General features: G+C 54.7%; 1 protein-coding gene across 1 annotated transcript in view; it reads right to left on the minus strand.

The window, feature by feature from the left end:
* Positions 1-10527: 10527 nt before the first annotated feature.
* LOC121275011 (arginine-glutamic acid dipeptide repeats protein-like) overlaps positions 10528-25113 on the minus strand; it is a 155380-nt gene continuing 140794 nt past the window's right edge. The window contains exons 11-12 of the mRNA XM_041182403.1: positions 12556-12619; positions 10528-10706 (exon numbers count right to left, since the gene is read on the minus strand). Coding sequence (XP_041038337.1) covers positions 12586-12619 — 34 coding nt within the window. The 3' untranslated portion in view covers positions 10528-10706; positions 12556-12585. The remainder of the gene's footprint in view (positions 10707-12555; positions 12620-25113) is intronic.

Raw genomic sequence — 25113 nt, forward strand, 5'->3', positions numbered from 1 at the left:
AATCGAGGGATGAATGTGAAAGACACTGAAATAACGGCCGTGATTCATTAGGTACAATTACTGTCCACAAAACCAAATATTTTTCTGACAGTGCGGCGCTCCCTCAGCTCTTACCATCCACAAATGCGGCTCTTCCTCAGCACTGACCCTCCGACAGTGCGGCTCTCATTCAATACTGACCCTCCGACAGTGCGGCACTCCCTCAGCCCTGAATCATCGACCGTGCGGTGCTCCTTCAGCACTGACCCTCTGACAGTGCGGCTCTCCCTCAGCCCTGACCCTCCGACAGTGCGGCTCTCCCTCAGCAATGACCCTCCGATAGTGCGGCTCTCCCTCTGAACTGACCCTCCAAGAGTCCAGACTTCCCTCAGTACTGACCCTCCGACAGTGTGGATCTCCCTCAGCGCTGACCCTCCAACGATGCCGCTCTCCCTCAACACTGACCCTCATACAGGTCGGCTCTCCCTCAGTTCTGACCCTCCGACAGTGCGGCTCTCCCTCAGCACTGACCCTCCGACAGTGCGGCTCTCCCTCAGCACTGACCCTCCGACAGTGCGGCTCTCCCTCAGCACTGACCCTCCGACAGTGCGGCTCTCCCTCAGTACTGACCCTCCGACAGTGCAGCTCTCCCTCAGCCCTGACCATCCAACATTGTGGCGCTCCCTCAGTACTGACCCTCCGACAGTGCAGCTCTCCCTCAGCCCTGACCATCCAACATTGCGGCGCTCCCTCAGTACTGACCCTCCGACAGTGCAGCTCTCCCTCAGTACTGACCCTCCGACAGTGCGGCTCTACCTCAGCACTGACCCTCTGAAAGTTCGGCTCTCCCTCTGCACTGACCCTCCAAGAGTGCAGACATCCCTCAGTACTGACCCTCCGACAGTGCCGCTCTCCCTCAGTACTGACTCTCCGACAGTGCGGCTCTCCCTCGGCGCTGACCCTCCGACAGTGCGGCTCTCCCTCAGTACTGACCCTCCGACAGTGCGGCTCTCCCTCAGTACTGACCGTCTGACAGTGCGGCACTCCATCAGTACTGACCCTCCGACAGTGCCGCTCTCCCTCAGTACTGACCCTGCGACAGTGCGGCTCTCCCTCAGCACTGACCCTCTGACAGTGCGGCCATCCCTCGGCACTGACCCTCCGACAGTGCGGCTCTCCCTCAGTACTGACCCTCTGACAGTGCGGCACTCCCTCAGCACTGACCCTCCGACAGTGCGGCTCTCCCTCAATACTGACCCTCCGACAATCCGGCGCTCGCTCAGCACTGACCTTCCGACAGTGCGGCTCTCCCTCAATACTGACCCTCCGACAGTGCGGCTCTCCCTCAGCATTGACCCTCCCACAGGTCGGCGCTCCCTCAGTAATGAACACTCGCCCTCTCGCTCTCTGATTGTCGTTTTTATCAATTAGTGTTGTTATTTTTTAAATTATCAATTTATTTCTCTGTCGCTGATTTATGTCTGCTCAGCAACATAACGTTCAGTCTAAACGTCATCGGCGAAACCTTCAGATGGTCCGTTGACCGACACAATCGGGCAACGTGTACCCCCGACACGAGAATGTTGGCCAAGCCTGGTTGAAGCGATAGCGGCGTGTCACCACCCTTCAGGAAGTGTGTCAGACGATCCCGGTCTCGGTTACACTTTAGCCTGTAGGCAGAGCACACGCGTACAGCTCCCATGTCCTCACTCTCCCCATACACATATATCCGAGCCTAGACTTCATGAATCGACCACCAGGAGTTGGCGCCACAGCTGACGTGTGATTGGTGCCTTGAGAGTGGCATCACCAATGCAACATGGGGGCAGTGGTGGGGTAGGCAGTTAAGGGACAGCAGCAAGCCACCAATTTGATGCATGTTACATCAAAACTGATGATATCTTCCGTCAGAATATGCACCAAACTCAACCCCCCATCTCCGTTATCCTCTGTACCCCATGTCCCGACGACAGATTAACTCTGCAGGCAAGATCCACATCATGTCAGATTACGGTCTGCCCTAGTTCCAGATATAAATCAAGGGACGAATGTGAAAGACAGTGAAATAACGGCAGCGATTCATTAGGTACAACTATTGTTCACAAAACAAAATATTGTTTCTGGGAGTGCAGAGCTCCCTCAGTGCTGACCCCCCGACTGTGCAGCACTCCCTTAGCACTGACCCTCCGACAGTGCAGCTCTCCCTCAGTACTGACCCTCCGACAGTGCTGCTCTCCCTTAGCACTGACCCTCCGACAGTGCGGCTCTCCCTCAGCACTGACCCTCCGACTGTGCAGCACTCCCTTAGCACTGACCCTCCGACAGTGCGGCGCTCCCTCAGCACTGACCCTCCGACAGTGCGGCTCTCCCTCAGCACTGACCCTCCGACAATGCGGCTCTCCCTCAGCGCTGACCCTCCGACAGTGCAGCTCTCCCTCAACACTGACCCTCCGACAGTGCGGCGTTCCCTCAGCACTGACCCTCCGACAGTACGGCTCTCCCTCAGCACTGACCCTCCGACAGTGCGGCTCTCCCTCAGCACTGACCCTCCGACAGTGCGGCTCTCCCTCAGTGCTGACCCTCGGACAATGAGGCGCTCCCTCCGCACTGACCCTCCGACAGTGCGGTTCTCCCTCAGCCCTGAGCCTCCGACAGTGCGGCTCTCCCTCAGCACTGACCCTCCGACAGTGCAGCTCTCCCTCAGCACTGACCCTCCGACAGTGCGGCTCTCCCTCAGCCCTGAGCCTCCGACAGTGTGGCGCTCCCTCAGCACTGACGCTCCCACAGTGCGGCGCTCCCTCAGTACTGACCCTCCGACAGTGTGGCTCTCCCTCAGTACTGACCCTCCGACAGTGCGGCCTCCCTCAGCGCTGACCCTCCGACAGTGTGGCTCTCCCTCAGCACTGACCCTCCGACAGTGCGGCTCTCCCTCATTACTGACCCTCCGACAGTGCGGCTCTCCCTCAGCCCTGACCATCCGACAGTGCGGCGCTCCCTCAGCACTGACCCTCCGACAGTGCGGCTCTCCCTCAACCATGACCCTCCGACAGTGCGGCTCTCCCTCAGCACTGACCCTCCGACAGTGCGGCTCTCCCTCAGTACTGACCCTCCGACAGTGCAGCTCTCCCTCAGCACTGACCCTCCGACAGTGCGGCTCTCCCTCAGCACTGTCCCTCTGAAAGTTCGGCTCTCCCTCTGAACTGACCCTCCAAGAGTCCAGACTTCCCTCAGTACTGACCCTCCGACAGTGTGGCTCTCCCTCAGTGCTGACCCTCCAACGATGCCGCTCTCCCTCAACACTGACCCTCATACAGGTCGGCTCTCCCTCAGTTCTGACCCTCCGACAGTGCGGCTCTCCCTCAGCACTGACCCTCCGACAGTCCGGCTCTCCCTCAGCACTGACCCTCCTACAGTGCGGCTCTCCCTCAGCACTGACCCTCCGACAGTGCGGCTCTCCCTCAGTACTGACCCTCCGACAGTGCGGCTCTCCCTCAGTACTGACCCTCCGACAGTGCAGCTCTCCCTCAGCCCTGACCATCCAACATTGTGGCGCTCCCTCAGTACTGACCCTCCGACAGTGTAGCTCTCCCTCAGCCCTGACCATCCAACATTGCGGCGCTCCCTCAGTACTGACCCTCCGACAGTGCAGCTCTCCCTCAGCACTGACCCTCCGACAGTGCGGCTCTACCTCAGCACTGACCCTCTGAAAGTTCGGCTCTCCCTCTGCACTGACCCTCCAAGAGTGCAGACATCCCTCAGTACTGACCCTCCGACAGTGCCGCTCTCCCTCAGTACTGACCCTGTGACAGTGCGGCTCTCCCTCAGCACTGACTCTCCGACAGTGCGGCTCTCCCTCGGCGCTGACCCTCCGACAGTGCGGCTCTCCCTCAGTACTGACCCTCCGACAGTGCGGCTCTCCCTCAGTACTGACCCTCTGACAGTGCGGCACTCCCTCAGTACTGACCCTCCGACAGTGCAGCTCTCCCTCAGCACTGACCCTCCGACAGTGCGGCTCTCCCTCAGCACTGACCCTCTGAAAGTTCGGCTCTCCCTCTGAACTTACCCTCCAAGAGTCCAGACTTCCCTCAGTACTGACCCTCCGACAGTGTGGATCTCCCTCAGCGCTGACCCTCCAACGATGCTGCTCTCCCTCAACACTGACCCTCATACAGGTCGGCTCTCCCTCAGTTCTGACCCTCCGACAGTGCGGCTCTCCCTCAGCACTGACCCTCCGACAGTGCGGCTCTCCCTCAGCACTGACCCTCCGACAGTGCGGCTCTCCCTCAGCACTGACCCTCCGACAGTGCGGCTCTCCCTCAGCCCTGACCATCCAACATTGCGGCGCTCCCTCAGTACTGACCTTCCGACAGTGCAGCTCTCCCTCAGTACTGACCCTCCGACAGTGCGGCTCTACCTCAGCACTGACCCTCTGAAAGTTCGGCTCTCCCTCTGCACTGACCCTCCAAGAGTGCAGACATCCCTCAGTACTGACCCTCCGACAGTGCCGCTCTCCCTCAGTACTGACCCTGCGACAGTGCGGCTCTCCCTCAGCACTGACTCTCCGACAGTGCGGCTCTCCCTCGGCGCTGACCCTCCGACAGTGCGGCTCTCCCTCAGTACTGACCCTCCGACAGTGTGGCTCTCCCTCAGTACTGACCCTCTGACAGTGCGGCACTCCCTCAGTACTGACCCTCCGACAGTGCCGCTCTCCCTCAGTACTGACCCTGCGACAGTGCGGCTCTCCCTCAGCACTGACCCTCCGACAGTGCGGCTCTCCCTCAGTACTGACCCTCTGACAGTGCGGCACTCCCTCAGCACTGACCCTCCGACAGTGCGGCTCTCCCTCAATACTGACCCTCCGACAATGCGGCTCTCCCTCAGCACTGACCCTCCCACAGTGCGGCTCTCCCTCAGCACTGACCCTCCGACAGTGCGGCTCTCCCTCAGCACTGACCCTCTGAAAGTTCGGCTCTCCCTCTGAACTGACCCTCCAAGAGTCCAGACTTCCCTCAGTACTGACCCTCCGACAGTGTGGATCTCCCTCAGCGCTGACCCTCCAACGATGCTGCTCTCCCTCAACACTGACCCTCATACAGGTCGGCTCTCCCTCAGTTCTGACCCTCCGACAGTGCGGCTCTCCCTCAGCACTGACCCTCCGACAGTGCGGCTCTCCCTCAGCACTGACCCTCCGACAGTGCGGCTCTCCCTCAGCACTGACCCTCCGACAGTGCGGCTCTCCCTCAGTACTGACCATCCGACAGTGCGGCTCTCCCTCAGTACTGACCCTCCGACAGTGCAGCTCTCCCTCAGCCCTGACCATCCAACATTGTGGCGCTCCCTCAGTACTGACCCTCCGACAGTGCAGCTCTCCCTCAGTACTGACCCTCCGACAGTGCGGCTCTACCTCAGCACTGACCCTCTGAAAGTTCGGCTCTCCCTCTGCACTGACCCTCCAAGAGTGCAGACATCCCTCAGTACTCACCCTCCGACAGTGCGGCTCTCCCTCGGCGCTGACCCTCCGACAGTGCGGCTCTCCCTCAGTACTGAATCTCCTACAGTGCGGCTCTCCCTCAGTACTGACCCTCTGACAGTGCGGCACTCCCTCAGTACTGACCCTCCGAAAGTGCCGCTCTCCCTCAGTACTGACCCTCCGACAGTGCGGCTCTCCCTCAGTACTGACCCTCCGACAGTGCAGCTCTCCCTCAGCCCTGACCATCCAACATTGTGGCGCTCCCTCAGTACTGACCCTCCGACAGTGCAGCTCTCCCTCAGCCCTGACCATCCAACATTGCGGCGCTCCCTCAGTACTGACCTTCCGACAGTGCAGCTCTCCCTCAGTACTGACCCTCCGACAGTGCGGCTCTACCTCAGCACTGACCCTCTGAAAGTTCGGCTCTCCCTCTGCACTGACCCTCCAAGAGTGCAGACATCCCTCAGTACTGACCCTCCGACAGTGCCGCTCTCCCTCAGTACTGACCCTGCGACAGTGCGGCTCTCCCTCAGCACTGACTCTCCGACAGTGCGGCTCTCCCTCGGCGCTGACCCTCCGACAGTGCGGCTCTCCCTCAGTACTGACCCTCCGACAGTGTGGCTCTCCCTCAGTACTGACCCTCTGACAGTGCGGCACTCCCTCAGTACTGACCCTCCGACAGTGCCGCTCTCCCTCAGTACTGACCCTGCGACAGTGCGGCTCTCCCTCAGCACTGACCCTCCGACAGTGCGGCTCTCCCTCAGTACTGACCCTCTGACAGTGCGGCACTCCCTCAGCACTGACCCTCCGACAGTGCGGCTCTCCCTCAATACTGACCCTCCGACAATGCGGCTCTCCCTCAGCACTGACCCTCCCACAGTGCGGCTCTCCCTCAGCATTGACCCTCCCACAGGTCGGCGCTCCCTCAGTACTGACCCTCCGACAGTGCGGCTCTCCCTCAGCACTATCCCTCCCACAGGTCGGCGCTCCCTCAGTAATGAACACTCGCCCTCTCGCTCTCTGATCGTCGTTTTTATCAATTAGTGTTGTTATTTTTTAAATTATCAATTTATTTCTCTGTCGCTGATTTATGTCTGCTCAGCAACATAACGTTCAGTCTAAACGTCATCGGCGAATCCTTCAGATGGTCCCTTGACCGACACAATCGGGCAACGTGTACCCCCGACATGAGAATGTTGGCCAAGCCTGGTTGAAGCGATAGCGGCGTGTCACCACCCTTCAGGAAGTGTGTCAGACGATCCCGGTCTCGGTTACACTTTAGCCTGTAGGCAGAGCACACGCGTACAGCTCCCATGTCCTCACTCTCCCCATACACATATATCCGAGCCTAGACTTCATGAATCGACCACCAGGAGTTGGCGCCACAGCTGACGTGTGATTGGTGCCTTGAGAGTGGCATCACCAATGCAACATGGGGGCAGCGGTGGGGTAGGCAGTTAAGGGACAGCAGCAAGCCACCAATTTGATGCATGTTACATCAAAACTGATGATATCTTCCGTCAGAATATGCACCAAACTCAACCCCCCATCTCCGTTATCCTCTGTACCCCATGTCCCGACGACAGATTAACTCTGCAGGCAAGATCCACATCATGTCAGATTACGGTCTGCCCTAGTTCCAGATATAAATCAAGGGACGAATGTGAAAGACAGTGAAATAACGGCAGCGATTCATTAGGTACAACTATTGTTCACAAAACAAAATATTGTTTCTGGGAGTGCAGAGCTCCCTTAGCACTGACCCTCCGACAGTGCGGCTCTCCCTCAGCACTGACCCTCCGACAGTGCGGCTCTCCCTCAGCACTGACCCTCCGACAGTGCGGCTCTCCCTCAGCACTGACCCTCCGACAGTGCGGCTCTCCCTTAGCACTGACCCTCCGACAGTGCGGCTCTCCCTCAGCACTGACCCTCCGACAGTGCGGCTCTCCCTCAGCGCTGACCCTCCGACAGTGCATCTCTCCCTCAACACTGACCCTCCGACAGTGCGGCGTTCCCTCAGCACTGACCCTCCGACAGTGCGGCTCTCCCTCAGCACTGACCCTCCGACAGTGCGGCTCTCCCTCAGCACTGACCCTCCGACAGTGCGGCTCTCCCTCAGTGCTGACCCTCGGACAATGAGGCGCTCCATCCGCACTGACCCTCCGACAGTGCGGTTCTCCCTCAGCCCTGAGCCTCCGACAGTGCGGCTCTCCCTCAGCACTGACCCTCCGACAGTGCGGCTCTCCCTCAGCACTGACCCTCCGACAGTGCGGCTCTCCCTCAGCCCTGAGCCTCCGACAGTGCGGCTCTCCCTCAGTACTGACCCTCCGACAGTGCGGCGCTCCCTCAGCACTGACGCTCCCACAGTGCGGCGCTCCCTCAGTACTGACCCTCCGACAGTGTGGCTCTCCCTCAGTACTGACCCTCCGACAGTGCGGCCTCCCTCAGTACTGACCCTCCGACAGTGCGGCCTCCCTCAGCGCTGACCCTCCGACAGTGCGGCTCTCCCTCATTACTGACCCTCCGACAGTGCGGCTCTCCCTCAGCCCTGACCCTCCGACAGTGCGGCGCTCCATCAGCACTGACCCTCCGACAGTGCGGCTCTCCCTCAGCACTGACCCTCCGACAGTGCGGCTCTCCCTCCGCACTGACCCTCCGACAGTGCGGCTCTCCCTCCGCACTGACCCTCCGACAGTGCGGCTCTCCCTCCGCACTGACCCTCCGACAGTGCGGCTCTCCCTCCGCACTGACCCTCCGACAGTGCGGCTCTCCCTCCGCACTGACCCTCCGACAGTGCGGCACTCCCTCAGTACTGACCCTCCGACAGTCCGGCGCTCCACCCACGTGTTCTCTGAGACCCCTTCCTCTATCGAGGGCCCTTCGGGGTATTGTGTGGTACATAAGTCTTTGCTTTCTTATTGGAAAATCTTTATTTCACAATCATGCAAGCAGACATGAATTATTACTGAAATATAAAATTATAGGGATGGACCCGGGTGGACTGGGAACCCTTGGCAGGACCTCGTGGGTTAAGAAACTCAAACTGTCTTGATGGTGGAGGTAAAGGGACTGGGCCTCAAGGAACAGGACCCGGTTCTCAGGCCGAGCGGCCTGGCGCTCGTGGGAGAGCCGCCCCCTCAGCTCTGAGCAGGACTGGCCGCGCTGGGACTCCTAGGCCTCAAACGGAGCCTGAGGCCCGCAGGCGGCCCCTCATTCCCGCTCGCGTCCGCGTTTGGGCCGGATACAGGCGGGCCTGGGGCCTATATTCCTGTCTTTCTTCCCCTCACTTGAGAGACTGCACGGCCCTGACGAACACAGGCCTCAAATGAAGCCTGGGGCCGATGTTCCTGCCCTCATTCCCATCACTTGAAACACTTCACGACCCTGACGAACGTAGGCCTCAAATGAAGCCTGGGGCCGATATTCCTGCCCTCATTCCCATCACTTGAAACACTTCACGACCCTGACGAACGTAGGCCTCAAATGAAGCCTGGGGCCGATATTCCTGCCCTCTTTCCCATCACTTGAGAGACTGCACGGCCCTGATGAACACAGGCCTCAAATGAAGCCTGGGGCCGATGTTCCTGCCCTCATTCCCATCACTTGAGAGACTGCACGTCCCTGACGAACGTAGGCCTCAAATGAAGCCTGGGGCCGATGTTCCTGCCCTCTTTCCCATCACTTGAGAGACTGCACGGCCCTGATGAACACAGGCCTCAAATGAAGCCTGGGGCCGATATTCCTGCCCTCATTCCCATCACTTGAGAGACTGCACGTCCCTGACGAACGTAGGCCTCAAATGAAGCCTGGGGCTGATGTTCCTGCCCTCTTTCCCATCACTTGAGAGACTGCACGGCCCTGATGAACACAGGCCTCAAATGAAGCCTGGGGCCGATATTCCTGCCCTCATTCCCATCACTTGAGAGACTGCACGTCCCTGACGAACAAAGGCCTCAAATGAAGCCTGGGGCCTATATTCCTGCCCTCATTCCCATCACTTGAGAGACTGCAAGGCCCTGATGAACACAGGCCTCAAATGAAGCCTGGGGCCTATATTTCTGCCCTCATTCCCATCACTTGAGAGACTGCATGGCCCTGAGGGACACAGGCCTCAAATGAAGCCTGGGGCCTATATTTCTGCCCTCATTCCCATCACTTGAGAGACTGCAAGGCCCTGACGAACACAGGCCTCAAATGAAGCCTGGGGCCTATATTCCTGCCCTCATTCCCATCACGAGTGAGACTGCACGACCCTGACAAAATTAGGCCTCAAATTAAGCCTGAGGCCTACATTCCCGCCCTCGTTTCCCGCCGGGAGTCGGGCGTGGCCCTGACGCCTGCAGGCCTCAGACGAAGCCTGAGGCCTGCGTTCCGGCCCTGATCCCGGCCGCGGAAGGGAGGGGGAAGGGAGGGGGAAACCGGATACCTCGATGCGCCTGGGGGCCTCCAGTGGAGCCTGAGGGCCCCCTTTCTTGCCCTGCGCGATGAGGGGGAGGGCGTAATGGGGGCGTGGGCCGAGGCGAGGGAACCGAGAATCCGAAGGAGTAGCTGTCAAGGCCTGAAATAAATTATGACGGAGGAGAAATCGATCGAGCCCTCGGCTCACTCCGGAAAGCCGCTTGTTTCCGTGTTGTTGTGGGGTTGTTGGGGCCTGGTGGTGGGAGAAGGGACGGGGGAGAGAACGGCTATGAGGCCTACGCGGCAGGCTTGGTCCAAGAAGAGAGAGAAAAGAAAGGAACAGAAACGCCCATCTCGCTCCGTGACCCCTCCCCCTCCCCCCGTCCAGCCCTTAAGCCCTCCCCCACACAAACCCCACTACCACCACTACCACCACCTCACAAAACTCCAACCCCCCCCACCGCCCCCCCACTCCCCTCCCTCCGCTCCGGCCTCTGTAGCCCCTCCGAGAGGCGGCAAGGTAAAAGGTGTTGTGGGAGGGCAGGGAGAGAAGCGGAGGGAGAGAGAGAGGGGGCGAGGGGCTCTCCGGGGAGGATTCGGTCCTTCCGCTATTCCCAGTTGGCCTCTCGCAGCAACCCCACCCACCCCCCCCCGCCAACTCCCCCCCCAACAGCCCCCGGCGGATGGGGTCGCTGTGGGGGAGGGAGGAGGAGGTACAGAGTTGGTTTGGGGTTGTGTGTGTGTGTTGGGGGTGGGGGGGGCGGTGGCCAGGCGCAGCTCGCAGTTGTTCGTGTCCTCCGGGTGGTGGTGGTGGTGGGGTATCGCGGTTAATCGTCTCGCCGTCAGTCCCTTGTACGCCCTTCGGAGAGAAAGAGAGAGGGGGTAAAAATGAGATGGGGGGGGGGTAGAGTTTGGGAAGAAAGGCCTTCAGGGCACATCACACCATTCCCCCCCACCCTCCAACTTCCCAATGCCCAGCTAGCTCCAGCCCATTCCCAGCCTCCATTTTGAATCGTTCACAGGTTGTAGGCATTATTGCTCGTCTCTAATTGCCCACTTGAGAAAGGGGTGGGGGTGAGCCACCTTCTTGAACCGCTGCAGAACCCGTGTGGTGTAGGTACACACACGGCGCTGTTAGGGAGGGAGTTCCAGGATTTTGTCCCCGTGTGGTGTAGGTACACCCACGGCGCTGTTAGGGAGGGAGTTCCAGGATTTTGTCCCGTGTGGTGTAGGTACACCCACGGCGTTGTTAGGGAGGGAGTTCCAGGATTTTGTCCCCGTGTGGTGTAGGTACACCCACGGCGCTGTTAGGGAGGGAGTTCCAGGATTTTGTCCGTGTGGTGTAGGTACACCCACTGTGCTGTTAGGGAGGGAGTTCCAGGATTTTGTCCCCGTGTGGTGTAGGTACACCCACGGCGCTGTTAGGGAGGGATTTCCAGGATTTTGTCCCCGTGTGGTGTAGGTACATCCACAGCGCAGTTAGGGAGGGAGTTCCAGGATTTTGTCCCCGTGTGGTGTAGGTACATCCACAGCGCAGTTAGGGAGGGAGTTCCAGGATTTTGTCCTGTGTGGTGTAGGTACACCCACAGCGCTGTTAGGGAGGGAGTTCCAGGATTTTGTCCCGTGTGGTGTAGGTACACCCACGGTGCTGTTAGGGAGGGAGTTCCAGGATTTTGTCCGTGTGGTGTAGGTACACCCACGGCGCTGTTAGGGAGGGATTTCCAGGATTTTGTCCCCGTGTGGTGTAGGTACACCCACGGCGCTGTTAGGGAGGGAGTTCCAGGATTTTGTCCCGTCGACAGTGAAGGAACAGCCGATATATTCCCAAGTCGGGATGGTGAGGGTCTCGAAGGGGAACTTCCAGGTGGTGGGTGTTCCCCATGTGTCTGCTGCCCTCGTCCTTCTAGATGGGAGTGGGTCGTGGGTTTGGGCGGCGCTGTCGAAGGAGCCTTGGCGAGTTGCTGCAGTGCATCTTGTAGATGGTACACACGCTGCTGCCCCTGTGTGTCGGTGGGTGGAGGGAGTGAATGTTTGTGGATGGGGTGCCGATCGAGAGGGGGGGCTGCTTTGTCCTGGACGGTGTCGAGCTTCTCGAGTGTTATGGGGAGCTGCAACTCATCCAGGCAAGTGGGGAGTGTCCCATCCCACTCCTGACTTGTGCCTTGTAGATGGTGGACAGGCTTTGGGGGGGGGAGTCAGGAGGTGAGTTACTCTCCGCATGATTCCCAGCCTCTGACCTGCTCTTGTAGCCACAGTATTTATATGGCTGGTCCCAGTTCAGTTTCTGGTCAACGGTAACCCCCAGGATCTTGATAGTGGGGGATTCAGTGATGGTGATGCCTTTGAACATCAAGGTGGGCGATGGTTGGATTCTCTCTTGTTGGAGATGGTCTTTGCCTGGTACTTGTGTGGCTGTGAATGTTACTCACCACTTGTCAGCCCTGAGCCTGGATATTGTCCAGGTCTTGCTGCATTTGGACCCGGGGCTGCTTCAGTATCTGAGGAGTCGTGAATGGTGCTGAACATTGTGCGACCATCAGCGAGCACCCCCCACTCCTGACCTTACGATGGAAGGAAGGTCATTGATGAACACTCCCAGGACAGGTACAGCACGGGGTTAGATACAGAGTAAAGCTCCCTGTGCACTGTCCCCCATCAAACACTCTCGGGGCAGGGACAGCACGGGGTTAGTTAAAATGTCCTCTTACCGAGGGAATGCACTCCTCCACCGATCGGATTCACCTCCGCATTGAAAAGTAGTTCGCCCAAACTCTGTAAACGAATAAAAGGGAGAGAGAGAGAGGGAGGTTAGTGGTAACGAAATGTACATTTCAAGGCACTTTCGCGCTCGGATATCGGAAGCATTGAGAGGGTACAGAAATGATTCGAAGGAAACAATATGTCCAGGGATGGTTACCATTCGGTGAGACAAGGTGCTTCAGTGGATGACTGTCTTCCAGCTATTCGACTGTGGAAGCTGCACCCCGGGATATCCTCGACCCTTGCCCTCTCTGGAAACCACGTTGAAGGCTCACTGGACAGGGATCGGGAGCAGGAACCCGGGCTGACTCACCTCCCCCCAACTTCCCTAACCCAGGGGGTCAGTGGACAGGGATGGGGAGCAGGAACCCGGGATGATTCACACCAACCTCAATAACCCAGGGGTCAGTGGACAGGGATGGGGAGCAGGAACACGGGCTGATTCAAACCCCTTCCAATGCACTTCCTGGGAGTGTTTGATGGGGACGGTGTAGAGGGAGATTTACTCTGTATCTATCCCCGTGCTGTACCTGTCCTGGGAGTGTTTGATGGGGACGGTGTAGAGGGAGATTTACTCTGTATCTAACCCCGTGCTGTACCTGTCCTGGCAGTGTTTGATGGGGACAGTGTAGAGGGAGATTTACTCTGTATCTAACCCCGTGCTGTACCTGTCCTGGGGGTGTTTGATGGGGACGGTGAAGAGGGAGATTTACTCTGTATCTAACCCCGTGCTGTACCTGTCCTGGGAGTGTTTGATGGGGACAACGTAGAGGGAGATTTACTCTGTATCTAACCCCGTGCTGTACCTGTCCTGGGAGTGTTTGTCTGGGACGGTGTAGAGGGAGCTTTACTCTGTATCTAACCCCGTGCTGTACCTGTCCTGGGAGTGTTTCATGGGGACGGTGTAGAGGGAAATCTACTCTGTATCTAACCCCGTGCTTTACATGTCCTGGGAGTGTTTGATGGGGACGGTGTAGAGGGAGATTTACTCTGTATCTAACCCCGTGCTGTACCTGTCCTGGGAGTGTTTGATGGGGACGGTGTAGATGGAGATTTACTCTGTATCTAACCCCGTGCTGTACCTGTCCTGGGAGTGTTTGATGGGGACGGTGTAGAGGGAGATTTACTCTGTATCTAACCCCGTGCTGTACCTGTCCTGGGAGTGTTTGATGGGGACAGTGTAGAGGGAGATTTACTCTGTATCTAACCCCGTGCTGTACCTGTCCTGGGAGTGTTTGATGGGGACAGTGTAGAGGGAGATTTACTCTGTATCTAACCCCGTGCTGTACCTGTCCTGGGTGTGTTTGATGGGGTACGGTGTAGAGGGAGATTTACTCTGTATCTAACACTTTGCTGTACCTGTCCTGGGAGTGTTTGATGGGGACAGTGTAGAGGGAGCTTTACTCTGTATCTAACCCCGTGCTGTACCTGTCCTGGGAGTGTTTGATGGGGATGGCGTAGAGGGAGATTTACTCTGTATCTAACCCCGTGCTGTACCTGTCCTGGGAGTGTTTGATGGGGATGGCGTAGAGGGAGATTTACTCTGTATCTAACCCCGTGCTGTACCTGTCCTGGGAGTGTTTGATTGGGAAGGTGTAGAGGGAAATTTACTCTTTATCTAACCCTGTGTTGTACCTTTCCTGGGAGTGTTTGATGGGGACAGTGTAGAGGGAGCTTTACTCTGTATCTAACCCTGTGCTATTACTGTCCTGGGAGTGTTTGATGGGGACGGCGTAGATAGAGATTTACTCTGTATCTAAATCCGTGCTGTACCTGTCCTGGGAGTGTTTGATGGGGACGGTGTAGAGCGAGATTTACTCTATATCTAACCCTGTGCTGTAACTGTCCTGGGAGTGTTTGATTGGGACGGTGTAGATGGAGATTTAACTGTATCTAACCGCAGAGATAAAAACAAAAAAACTGCGGATGCTGGAAATCCAAAACAAAAACAGCCGATGCTGCCAGACCTGCTGAGTTTTTCTAGGTAATTCTGTTTTTGTATCTAACCGCATGCTGTACCTCTCCTGGGAGTGTTTCATGGGGACGGTGAAGAGAGCGCTTTACTCTGTATCTAACCCCGTGCTGTACCTATCCTGGGAGTGTTTGATGGGGACAGTGTAGAGGGAGATTTACTCTGTATCTAACCCTGTGCTATTACTGTCCTGGCAGTGTTTGATGGGGCCGGTGTAGAGGGAGATTTACTCTGTATCTAAATCTGTGCTGTACCTGTCCTGGGAATGTTTGATGGGGACGGTGTAGAGGGAGCTTTACTCTGTATCTAACCCCGTGCTGTACCTGTCCTGGGAGTGTTTGATGGGGGACGGTGTAGAGGGAGATTTACTCTGTATCTAACCCCGTGCTGTAAATGTCCTGGGAGTGTTTGATGGGGCGGTGTAGAGGGAGATTTACTCTGTATCTAACCCCGTGCTGTACCAGTCCTGGGAGTGTTTGTTCGGGACGGTGTAGAGGGAGATTTAATCTGTATCTAACCCCGTGCTGTACCTGTCCTGGGAGTGTTTCATGGGGACGGGGTAGAGGGAACTCTACTCTGTATCTAACCCCGTGCTCTTCCTGTCCTGGGAGTGTTTGATGGGGACAGTGTAGAGGGAGCTTTACTCTGTATCTAACCCCGTGCTCTTCCTGTCCTGGGAGTGTTTGATGGGGACAGTGTAGAGGGAGCTTTACTCTGTATCTAACCCCGTGCTGTACCTGTCCAGGGAGTGTTTGATGAGGATGGTGTAGAGGGAGATTTACTCTGTATCTAACCCCGTGCTGTACCTGTCCTGGGAGTGTTTGATGGGGATGGCGTAGAGGGAGATTTACTCTGTATCTAACCCCATGCTGTACCTCTCCTGGGAGTGTTTGATGGGGATGGCGTAGAGGGAGATTTACTCTGTATCTAACCCCATGCTGTACCTGTCCTGGGAGTGTTTGATTTGGACGGTGTAGAGGGAAATTTACTCTTTATCTAACCCCGTTCTGTACCTGTCCTGGGAGTGTTTGATGGGGACGCTGTAGATGGAGATTTACTCTGTATCTTAATGCGTGCTGTCCCTGTCCTGGGAGTGTTTCATGGGGACGGTGTAGAGGGAGTTTTACTCTTTATCTAACCCCGTGCTGTACCTGTCCTGGGATTGTTTGATGGGGACGGTGTAGAGGGAGATTTACTCTGTATCTAAGCCGCTGCTGTACCTGTCCTGGTAGTGGTTGATGGGGAAGGTGTAGAGGGAGATTTACTGTGTATCAGACCCCATGCTGTACCTGTCCTGGGAGTGTTTGATGGGGACAGTGTAAAGGGAGAATTACTCTGTTTCTAACCCAGTGCTGTACCTGTGCTGGGAGTGTTTGATGGAGACGGTGTAGAGGGAGATATACTCTGTATCTATCCCCGTGCTGTACCTGTCCTGGGAGTGTTTGATGGGGACGGTGTGGATGGAGATTTACTCTATATCTAACCCCGTGCTGTACCTGTCCTGGGAGTGTTTGATTTGGACGGTGTAGAGGAAGATTTACTCTTTATCTAACCCCATGCTGTACCTGTCCTGGGAGTGTTTCATGGGGACGGTGAAGATGGCGCTTTACTCTGTATCTAACCCCGTGCTGTACCAATCCGGGGAGTGTTTGATGGGGACAGTGTAGAGGGAGCTTTACTCTGTATGTAACCCTGTGCTATTACTGTCCTGGCAGTGTTTGATGGGGACGGTGTAGAGGGAGATTTACTCCGTAACTAACACCATGCTGTACCTGTCCAGGGAATGTTTGATGGGGACGATGTAGAGGGAGATTTACTCTGTATCAAACCCTGTGCTGTACCAGTCCTGGGAGTGTTTGTTTGGGACGGTGTAGAGGGAGATTTACTCTGTATCTAACCCCGTGCTGTACCAGTCCTGGGAGTGTTTGTTTGGGACGGTGTAGAGGGAGATTTACTATGTATCTAACCCCGTGCTGTACCTGTCCTGGGAGTGTTTCATGGGGACGGTGTAGAGGGAACTCTACTCTGTATCTAACCCCGTGCTCTACCTGTCCTGGGAGTGTTTGATGGGGACAGTGTAGAGGGAGCTTTACTCTGTATCTAACCCCGTGCTGTACCTGCCCTGGGAGTGTTAGATGAGGACGGTGTAGAGGGAGATTTACTCTGTATCTAACCCCGTGCTGTACCTGTCCTGGGAGTGTTTGATTGGGACGGTGTAGAGGGAGATTTACTCTGTATCTAACCCCGTGCTGTACCTGTCCTGGGAGTTTTTCATGGGGACGGTGTAGAGGGAAGTCTACCATGTATCTAACCACGTGATGTACCTATCCTGGGTGTGTTTCATGGGGACGGTGTAGAGGGAGATTTACTCTGTATCTAACCCCGTGCTGTACCTGTCCTGGCAGTGTTTGATGGGGACGGTGTAGAGGGAGATTTACTCCGTAACTAACACCATGCTGTACCTGTCCTGGGAATGTTTGATGGGGACGATGTAGAGGGAGATTTACTCTGTATCAAACCCTGTGTTGTACCAGTCCTGGGAGTGTTTGTTTGGGACGGTGTAGAGGTAGATTTACTCTGTATCTAACCCCGTGCTTTACCTGTCCTGGGAGTGTTTCATGGGGACAGTGTAGAGGGATCTCTACTCTGTATCTAACCCCGTGCTCTACCTGTCCTGGGAGTGTTTGATGGGGACAGTGTAGAGGGAGCTTTACTCTGTATCTAACCCCGTGCTGTACCTGTCCTGGGAGTGTTTGATGAGGATGGTGTAGAGGGAGATTTACTCTGTATCTAACCTCGTGATGTACCTGTCCTGGGAGTGTTAGATGAGGACGGTGTAGAGGGAGATTTACTCTGTATCTAACCCCGTGCTGTACCTGTCCTGGGAGTGTTTGATGGGGACGGTGTAGAGGGAGATTTACTCTGTATCTAACCCCGTGCTCTACCTGTCCTGGGAGTTTTTCATGGGGACGGTGTAGAGGGAACTCTACCAAGTATCTAACCCCGTGCTGTAACTGTCCTGGGATTGTTGTTGGGGACGGTGTAGAGGGAAAACAAAAACAGAATTACCTGAAAACACTCAGCAGGTCTGGCAGCATCGGCGGAGAAGAAAAGAGTTGACGTTTCGAGTCCTCATGACCCTTCGACAGAACTTGAGGGTCATGAGGACTCGAAACGTCAACTCTTTTCTTCTCCGCCGATGCTGCCAGACCTGCTGAATTTTTCCAGGTAATTCTGTTTTTGTTTTGGATTTCCAGCATCCGCAGTTTTTTTCTTTTTATCACGGTGTAAGGGAGCTTTACTCTGTATCTAACTCCATGCTGTACCTGTGCTGTGAGTGTTTGATGCGGACAGTGTAGAGGGAGATTTACTCTGTATCTAACCCCATGCTGTACCTGTCCTGGGAGTGTTTGATGGGGACAGTGTAGAGGGAGCTTTACTCTGTATCTAACCCCGTGCTGTACCTGTCCTGGGAGTGTTTGATAAGGACAGTGTAGAGGGAGATTTACTCTGTATCTAACCCCGTGCTGTACCTGTCCTGGGAGTGTTTGATGGGGACGGTGTAGAGGGAGATATACTCTGTATCTAACCCCGTGCTGTACCTGTCCTGGGAGTGTTTGTTTGGGACGGTGTAGAGGGAGATTTACTCTGTATCGAACCCCGTGCTGTACCTGTCCTGGGAGTGTTTGATGGGGACAGTGTAGAGGGAGATTTACTCTGTATCGAACCCCGTGCTGTACCTGTCCTGGGAGTGTTTGATGAGGACAGTGTAGAGGGAGATTTACTCTGTATCGAACCCCGTGCTGTACCTGTCCTGGGAGTGTTTGATGAGGACAGTGTAGAGGGAGATTTACTCTGTATCTAACCCCGTGCTGTACCTGTCCTGGGAGTGTTTGATGGGGACGGTGTAGAGGGAGCTTTACTCTGTATCTAACCCCGTGCTGTACCTGTCCTGGGAGAGTTTGATGGGGACAGTGTAGAGGGAGCTTTACTCTGTATCGAACCCCGTGCTGTACCTGTCCTGGGAGTGTTTGATGGGGACAGTGTAGAGGGAGCTTTACTCTGTATCTAACCCCGTGCTGTACCTGTCCTGGGAGTGTTTGATGGGGACGGTGTAGAAGGATCTTTACTCTGTATCTAACCCCGTGCTGTACCTGTCCTGGGAGTGTTTGCTGAGGACGGTGTAGAGGGAGATTTACTCTGTATCTAACCCCGTGCTGTACCTGTCCTGGGAGTGTTTGATGGGGACAGTGTAGAGGGAGATTTACTCTGTATCTAACACCGTGCTGTACCTGTCCTGGGAGTGTTTGATGGGGACAGTGTAGAGGGAGATTTACTCTGTATCTAACCCCGTGCTGTACCTGTCCTGGGAATGTTTGATGGGGATGGCGTAGAGGGAGATTTACTCTGTATCTAACCCCATGCTGTACCTGTCCTGGGAGTGTTTGATGGGGACAGTGTAGAGGGAGCTTTACTCTGTATCTAACCCTGTGCTATTACTGTCCTGGGAGTGTTTGATGGGGACGGCGTAGATAGAGATTTACTCTGTATCTAAATCCGTGCTGTACCTGTCCTGGGAGTGTTTGATGGGGACGGTGTAGAGCGAGATTTACTCTATATCTAACCCCGTGCTGTACCTGTCCTGGGAGTGTTTGATGGGGACGGTGTAGAGCGAGATTTACTCTATATCTAACCCTGTGCTGTAACTGTCCTGGGAGTGTTTGATTGGGACGGTGTAGATGGAGATTTAACTGTATCTAACCGCAGAGATAAAAACAAAAAAACTGCGGATGCTGGAAATCCAAAACAAAAACAGCCGATGCTGCCAGACCTGCTGAGTTTTTCTAGGTAATTCTGTTTTTGTATCTAACCGCATGCTGTACCTCTCCTGGGAGTGTTTCATGGGGACGGTGAAGAGAGCGCTTTACTCTGTATCTAACCCCGTGCTGTACCTATCCTGGGAGTGTTTGATGGGGACAGTGTAGAGGGAGATTTACTCTGTATCTAACCCTGTGCTATTACTGTCCTGGCAGTGTTTGATGGGGCCGGTGTAGAGGGAGATTTACTCTGTATCTAAATCTGTGCTGTACCTGTCCTGGGAATGTTTGATGGGGACGGTGTAGAGGGAGCTTTACTCTGTATCTAACCCCGTGCTGTACCTGTCCTGGGAGTGTTTGATGGGGGACGGTGTAGAGGGAGATTTACTCTGTATCTAACCCCGTGCTGTAAATGTCCTGGGAGTGTTTGATGGGGCGGTGTAGAGGGAGATTTACTCTGTATCTAACCCCGTGCTGTACCAGTCCTGGGAGTGTTTGTTCGGGACGGTGTAGAGGGAGATTTACTCTGTATCTAACCCCGTGCTGTACCTGTCCTGGGAGTGTTTCATGGGGACGGGGTAGAGGGAACTCTACTCTGTATCTAACCCCGTGCTCTTCCTGTCCTGGGAGTGTTTGATGGGGACAGTGTAGAGGGAGCTTTACTCTGTATCTAACCCCGTGCTGTACCTGTCCAGGGAGTGTTTGATGAGGATGGTGTAGAGGGAGATTTACTCTGTATCTAACCCCGTGCTGTACCTGTCCTGGGAGTGTTAGATGAGCACGGTGTAGAGGGAGATTCATTCCGTATCTATACCCATGCTGTACCTGTCCTGGGAGTGTTTGATGGGGACAGTGTAGAGGGAGATTTACTCTGTATCTAACCCCGTGCTGTACCTGTCCTGGGAGTGTTTGATGGGGACAGTGTAGAGGGAGATTTACTCTGTATCTAACCCCGTGCTGTACCTGTCCTGGGAGTGTTTGATGGGGACGGTGTAGAGGGAGATTTACTCTGTATCTAACCCCATGCTGTACCTGTCCTGGGAGTGTTTGATGGGGATGGCGTAGAGGGAGATTTACTCTGTATCTAACCCCGTGCTGTACCTGTCCTGGGAGTGTTTGATGGGGATGGCGTAGAGGGAGATTTACTCTGTATCTAACCCCATGCTGTACCTGTCCTGGGAGTGTTTGATTTGGACGGTGTAGAGGGAAATTTACTCTTTATCTAACCCCGTTCTGTACCTGTCCTGGGAGTGTTTGATGGGGACGCTGTAGATGGAGATTTACTCTGTATCTAACCCCGTGCTGTCCCTGTCCTGGGAGTGTTTCATGGGGACGGTGTAGAGGGAGTTTTACTCTTTATCTAACCCCGTGCTGTACCTGTCCTGGGATTGTTTGATGGGGACGGTGTAGAGGGAGATTTACTCTGTATCTAAGCCGCTGCTGTACCTGTCCTGGTAGTGGTTGATGGGGAAGGTGTAGAGGGAGATTTACTGTGTATCAGACCCCATGCTGTACCTGTCCTGGGAGTGTTTGATGGGGACAGTGTAAAGGGAGAATTACTCTGTTTCTAACCCAGTGCTGTACCTGTGCTGGGAGTGTTTGATGGAGACGGTGTAGAGGGAGATATACTCTGTATCTATCCCCGTGCTGTACCTGTCCTGGGAGTGTTTGATGGGGACGGTGTGGATGGAGATTTACTCTATATCTAACCCCGTGCTGTACCTGTCCTGGGAGTGTTTGATTTGGACGGTGTAGAGGAAGATTTACTCTTTATCTAACCCCATGCTGTACCTGTCCTGGGAGTGTTTCATGGGGACGGTGAAGATGGCGCTTTACTCTGTATCTAACCCCGTGCTGTACCAATCCGGGGAGTGTTTGATGGGGACAGTGTAGAGGGAGCTTTACTCTGTATGTAACCCTGTGCTATTACTGTCCTGGCAGTGTTTGATGGGGACGGTGTAGAGGGAGATTTACTCCGTAACTAACACCATGCTGTACCTGTCCAGGGAATGTTTGATGGGGACGATGTAGAGGGAGATTTACTCTGTATCAAACCCTGTGCTGTACCAGTCCTGGGAGTGTTTGTTTGGGACGGTGTAGAGGGAGATTTACTCTGTATCTAACCCCGTGCTGTACCAGTCCTGGGAGTGTTTGTTTGGGACGGTGTAGAGGGAGATTTACTATGTATCTAACCCCGTGCTGTACCTGTCCTGGGAGTGTTTCATGGGGACGGTGTAGAGGGAACTCTACTCTGTATCTAACCCCGTGCTCTACCTGTCCTGGGAGTGTTTGATGGGGACAGTGTAGAGGGAGCTTTACTCTGTATCTAACCCCGTGCTGTACCTGCCCTGGGAGTGTTAGATGAGGACGGTGTAGAGGGAGATTTACTCTGTATCTAACCCCGTGCTGTACCTGTCCTGGGAGTGTTTGATTGGGACGGTGTAGAGGGAGATTTACTCTGTATCTAACCCCGTGCTGTACCTGTCCTGGGAGTTTTTCATGGGGACGGTGTAGAGGGAAGTCTACCATGTATCTAACCACGTGATGTACCTATCCTGGGTGTGTTTCATGGGGACGGTGTAGAGGGAGATTTACTCTGTATCTAACCCCGTGCTGTACCTGTCCTGGCAGTGTTTGATGGGGACGGTGTAGAGGGAGATTTACTCCGTAACTAACACCATGCTGTACCTGTCCTGGGAATGTTTGATGGGGACGATGTAGAGGGAGATTTACTCTGTATCAAACCCTGTGTTGTACCAGTCCTGGGAGTGTTTGTTTGGGACGGTGTAGAGGTAGATTTACTCTGTATCTAACCCCGTGCTTTACCTGTCCTGGGAGTGTTTCATGGGGACAGTGTAGAGGGATCTCTACTCTGTATCTAACCCCGTGCTCTACCTGTCCTGGGAGTGTTTGATGGGGACAGTGTAGAGGGAGCTTTACTCTGTATCTAACCCCGTGCTGTACCTGTCCTGGGAGTGTTTGATGAGGATGGTGTAGAGGGAGATTTACTCTGTATCTAACCTCGTGATGTACCTGTCCTGGGAGTGTTAGATGAGGACGGTGTAGAGGGAGATTTACTCTGTATCTAACCCCGTGCTGTACCTGTCCTGGGAGTGTTTGATGGGGACGGTGTAGAGGGAGATTTACTCTGTATCTAACCCCGTGCTCTACCTGTCCTGGGAGTTTTTCATGGGGACGGTGTAGAGGGAACTCTACCAAGTATCTAACCCCGTGCTGTAACTGTCCTGGGATTGTTGTTGGGGACGGTGTAGAGGGAAAACAAAAACAGAATTACCTGAAAACACTCAGCAGGTCTGGCAGCATCGGCGGAGAAGAAAAGAGTTGACGTTTCGAGTCCTCATGACCCTTCGACAGAACTTGAGGGTCATGAGGACTCGAAACGTCAACTCTTTTCTTCTCCGCCGATGCTGCCAGACCTGCTGAATTTTTCCAGGTAATTCTGTTTTTGTTTTGGATTTCCAGCATCCGCAGTTTTTTTCTTTTTATCACGGTGTAAGGGAGCTTTACTCTGTATCTAACTCCATGCTGTACCTGTGCTGTGAGTGTTTGATGAGGACGGTGTAGAGGGAGATTTACTCTGTATCTATCTCCGGGCTGTACCTGTCCTGGGAGTGTTTGATGTGGACAGTGTAGAGAGAGCTTTACTCTGTATCTAACTCCGTGTTGTACCTGTCCTGAGAGAGTTTGAAAGGAAGTTGTAAAGGGAGATTTACTCGATCTAACCCCGTGCTGTACCTGTCCTGGGAGTGTTTGATGGGGACAGTGTAGAGGGAACTTTACTCTGTATCTAACCCCGTGCTGTACCTGTCCTGGGAGTGTTTGTTTGGGACGGTGTAGAGGGAGATTTACTCTGTATCGAACCCCGTGCTGTACCTGTCCTGGGAGTGTTTGATGGGGACAGTGTAGAGGGAGATTTACTCTGTATCGAACCCCGTGCTGTACCTGTCCTGGGAGTGTTTGATGGGGACAATGTAGAGGGAGATTTACTCTGTATCTAACCCCGTGCTGTACCTGTCCTGGGTGTATTTGATGGGGACGTTGTAGAGGGAGATTTACTCTGTTACTAACCCTGTGCTGTACCTGTCCTGGGAGTGTTTGATGAGGACAGTGTAGAGGGAGATTTACTCTGTATCTAACCCCGTGCTGTACCTGTCCTGGGAGTGTTTGATGGGGACGGTGTAGAGGGAGCTTTACTCTGTATCTAACCCCGTGCTGTACCTGTCCTGGGAGAGTTTGATGGGGACAGTGTAGAGGGAGCTTTACTCTGTATCGAACCCCGTGCTGTACCTGTCCTGGGAGTGTTTGATGGGGACGGTGTAGAAGGATCTTTACTCTGTATCTAACCCCGTGCTGTACCTGTCCTGGGAGTGTTTGCTGAGGACGGTGTAGAGGGAGATTTACTCTGTATCTAACCCCGTGCTGTACCTGTCCTGGGAGTGTTTGATGGGGACAGTGTAGAGGGAGATTTACTCTGTATCTAACCCCGTGCTGTACCTGTCCTGGGAATGTTTGATGGGGATGGCGTAGAGGGAGATTTACTCTGTATCTAACCCCATGCTGTACCTGTCCTGGGAGTGTTTGATGGGGACAGTGTAGAGGGAGCTTTACTCTGTATCTAACCCTGTGCTATTACTGTCCTGGGAGTGTTTGATGGGGACGGCGTAGATAGAGATTTACTCTGTATCTAAATCCGTGCTGTACCTGTCCTGGGAGTGTTTGATGGGGACGGTGTAGAGCGAGATTTACTCTATATCTAACCCTGTGCTGTAACTGTCCTGGGAGTGTTTGATTGGGACGGTGTAGATGGAGATTTAACTGTATCTAACCGCAGAGATAAAAACAAAAAAACTGCGGATGCTGGAAATCCAAAACAAAAACAGCCGATGCTGCCAGACCTGCTGAGTTTTTCTAGGTAATTCTGTTTTTGTATCTAACCGCATGCTGTACCTCTCCTGGGAGTGTTTCATGGGGACGGTGAAGAGAGCGCTTTACTCTGTATCTAACCCCGTGCTGTACCTATCCTGGGAGTGTTTGATGGGGACAGTGTAGAGGGAGATTTACTCTGTATCTAACCCTGTGCTATTACTGTCCTGGCAGTGTTTGATGGGGCCGGTGTAGAGGGAGATTTACTCTGTATCTAAATCTGTGCTGTACCTGTCCTGGGAATGTTTGATGGGGACGGTGTAGAGGGAGCTTTACTCTGTATCTAACCCCGTGCTGTACCTGTCCTGGGAGTGTTTGATGGGGGACGGTGTAGAGGGAGATTTACTCTGTATCTAACCCCGTGCTGTAAATGTCCTGGGAGTGTTTGATGGGGCGGTGTAGAGGGAGATTTACTCTGTATCTAACCCCGTGCTGTACCAGTCCTGGGAGTGTTTGTTCGGGACGGTGTAGAGGGAGATTTAATCTGTATCTAACCCCGTGCTGTACCTGTCCTGGGAGTGTTTCATGGGGACGGGGTAGAGGGAACTCTACTCTGTATCTAACCCCGTGCTCTTCCTGTCCTGGGAGTGTTTGATGGGGACAGTGTAGAGGGAGCTTTACTCTGTATCTAACCCCGTGCTGTACCTGTCCTGGGTGTGTTTGATGAGGATGGTGTAGAGGGAGATTTACTCTGTATCTAACCCCGTGCTGTACCTGTCCTGGGAGTGTTAGATGAGCACGGTGTAGAGGGAGATTCATTCCGTATCTAAACC

The sequence above is a fragment of the Carcharodon carcharias genome (genome assembly GCF_017639515.1).
Source record: "Carcharodon carcharias isolate sCarCar2 chromosome 40 unlocalized genomic scaffold, sCarCar2.pri SUPER_40_unloc_1, whole genome shotgun sequence".
NCBI lineage: Eukaryota > Metazoa > Chordata > Chondrichthyes > Lamniformes > Lamnidae > Carcharodon > Carcharodon carcharias.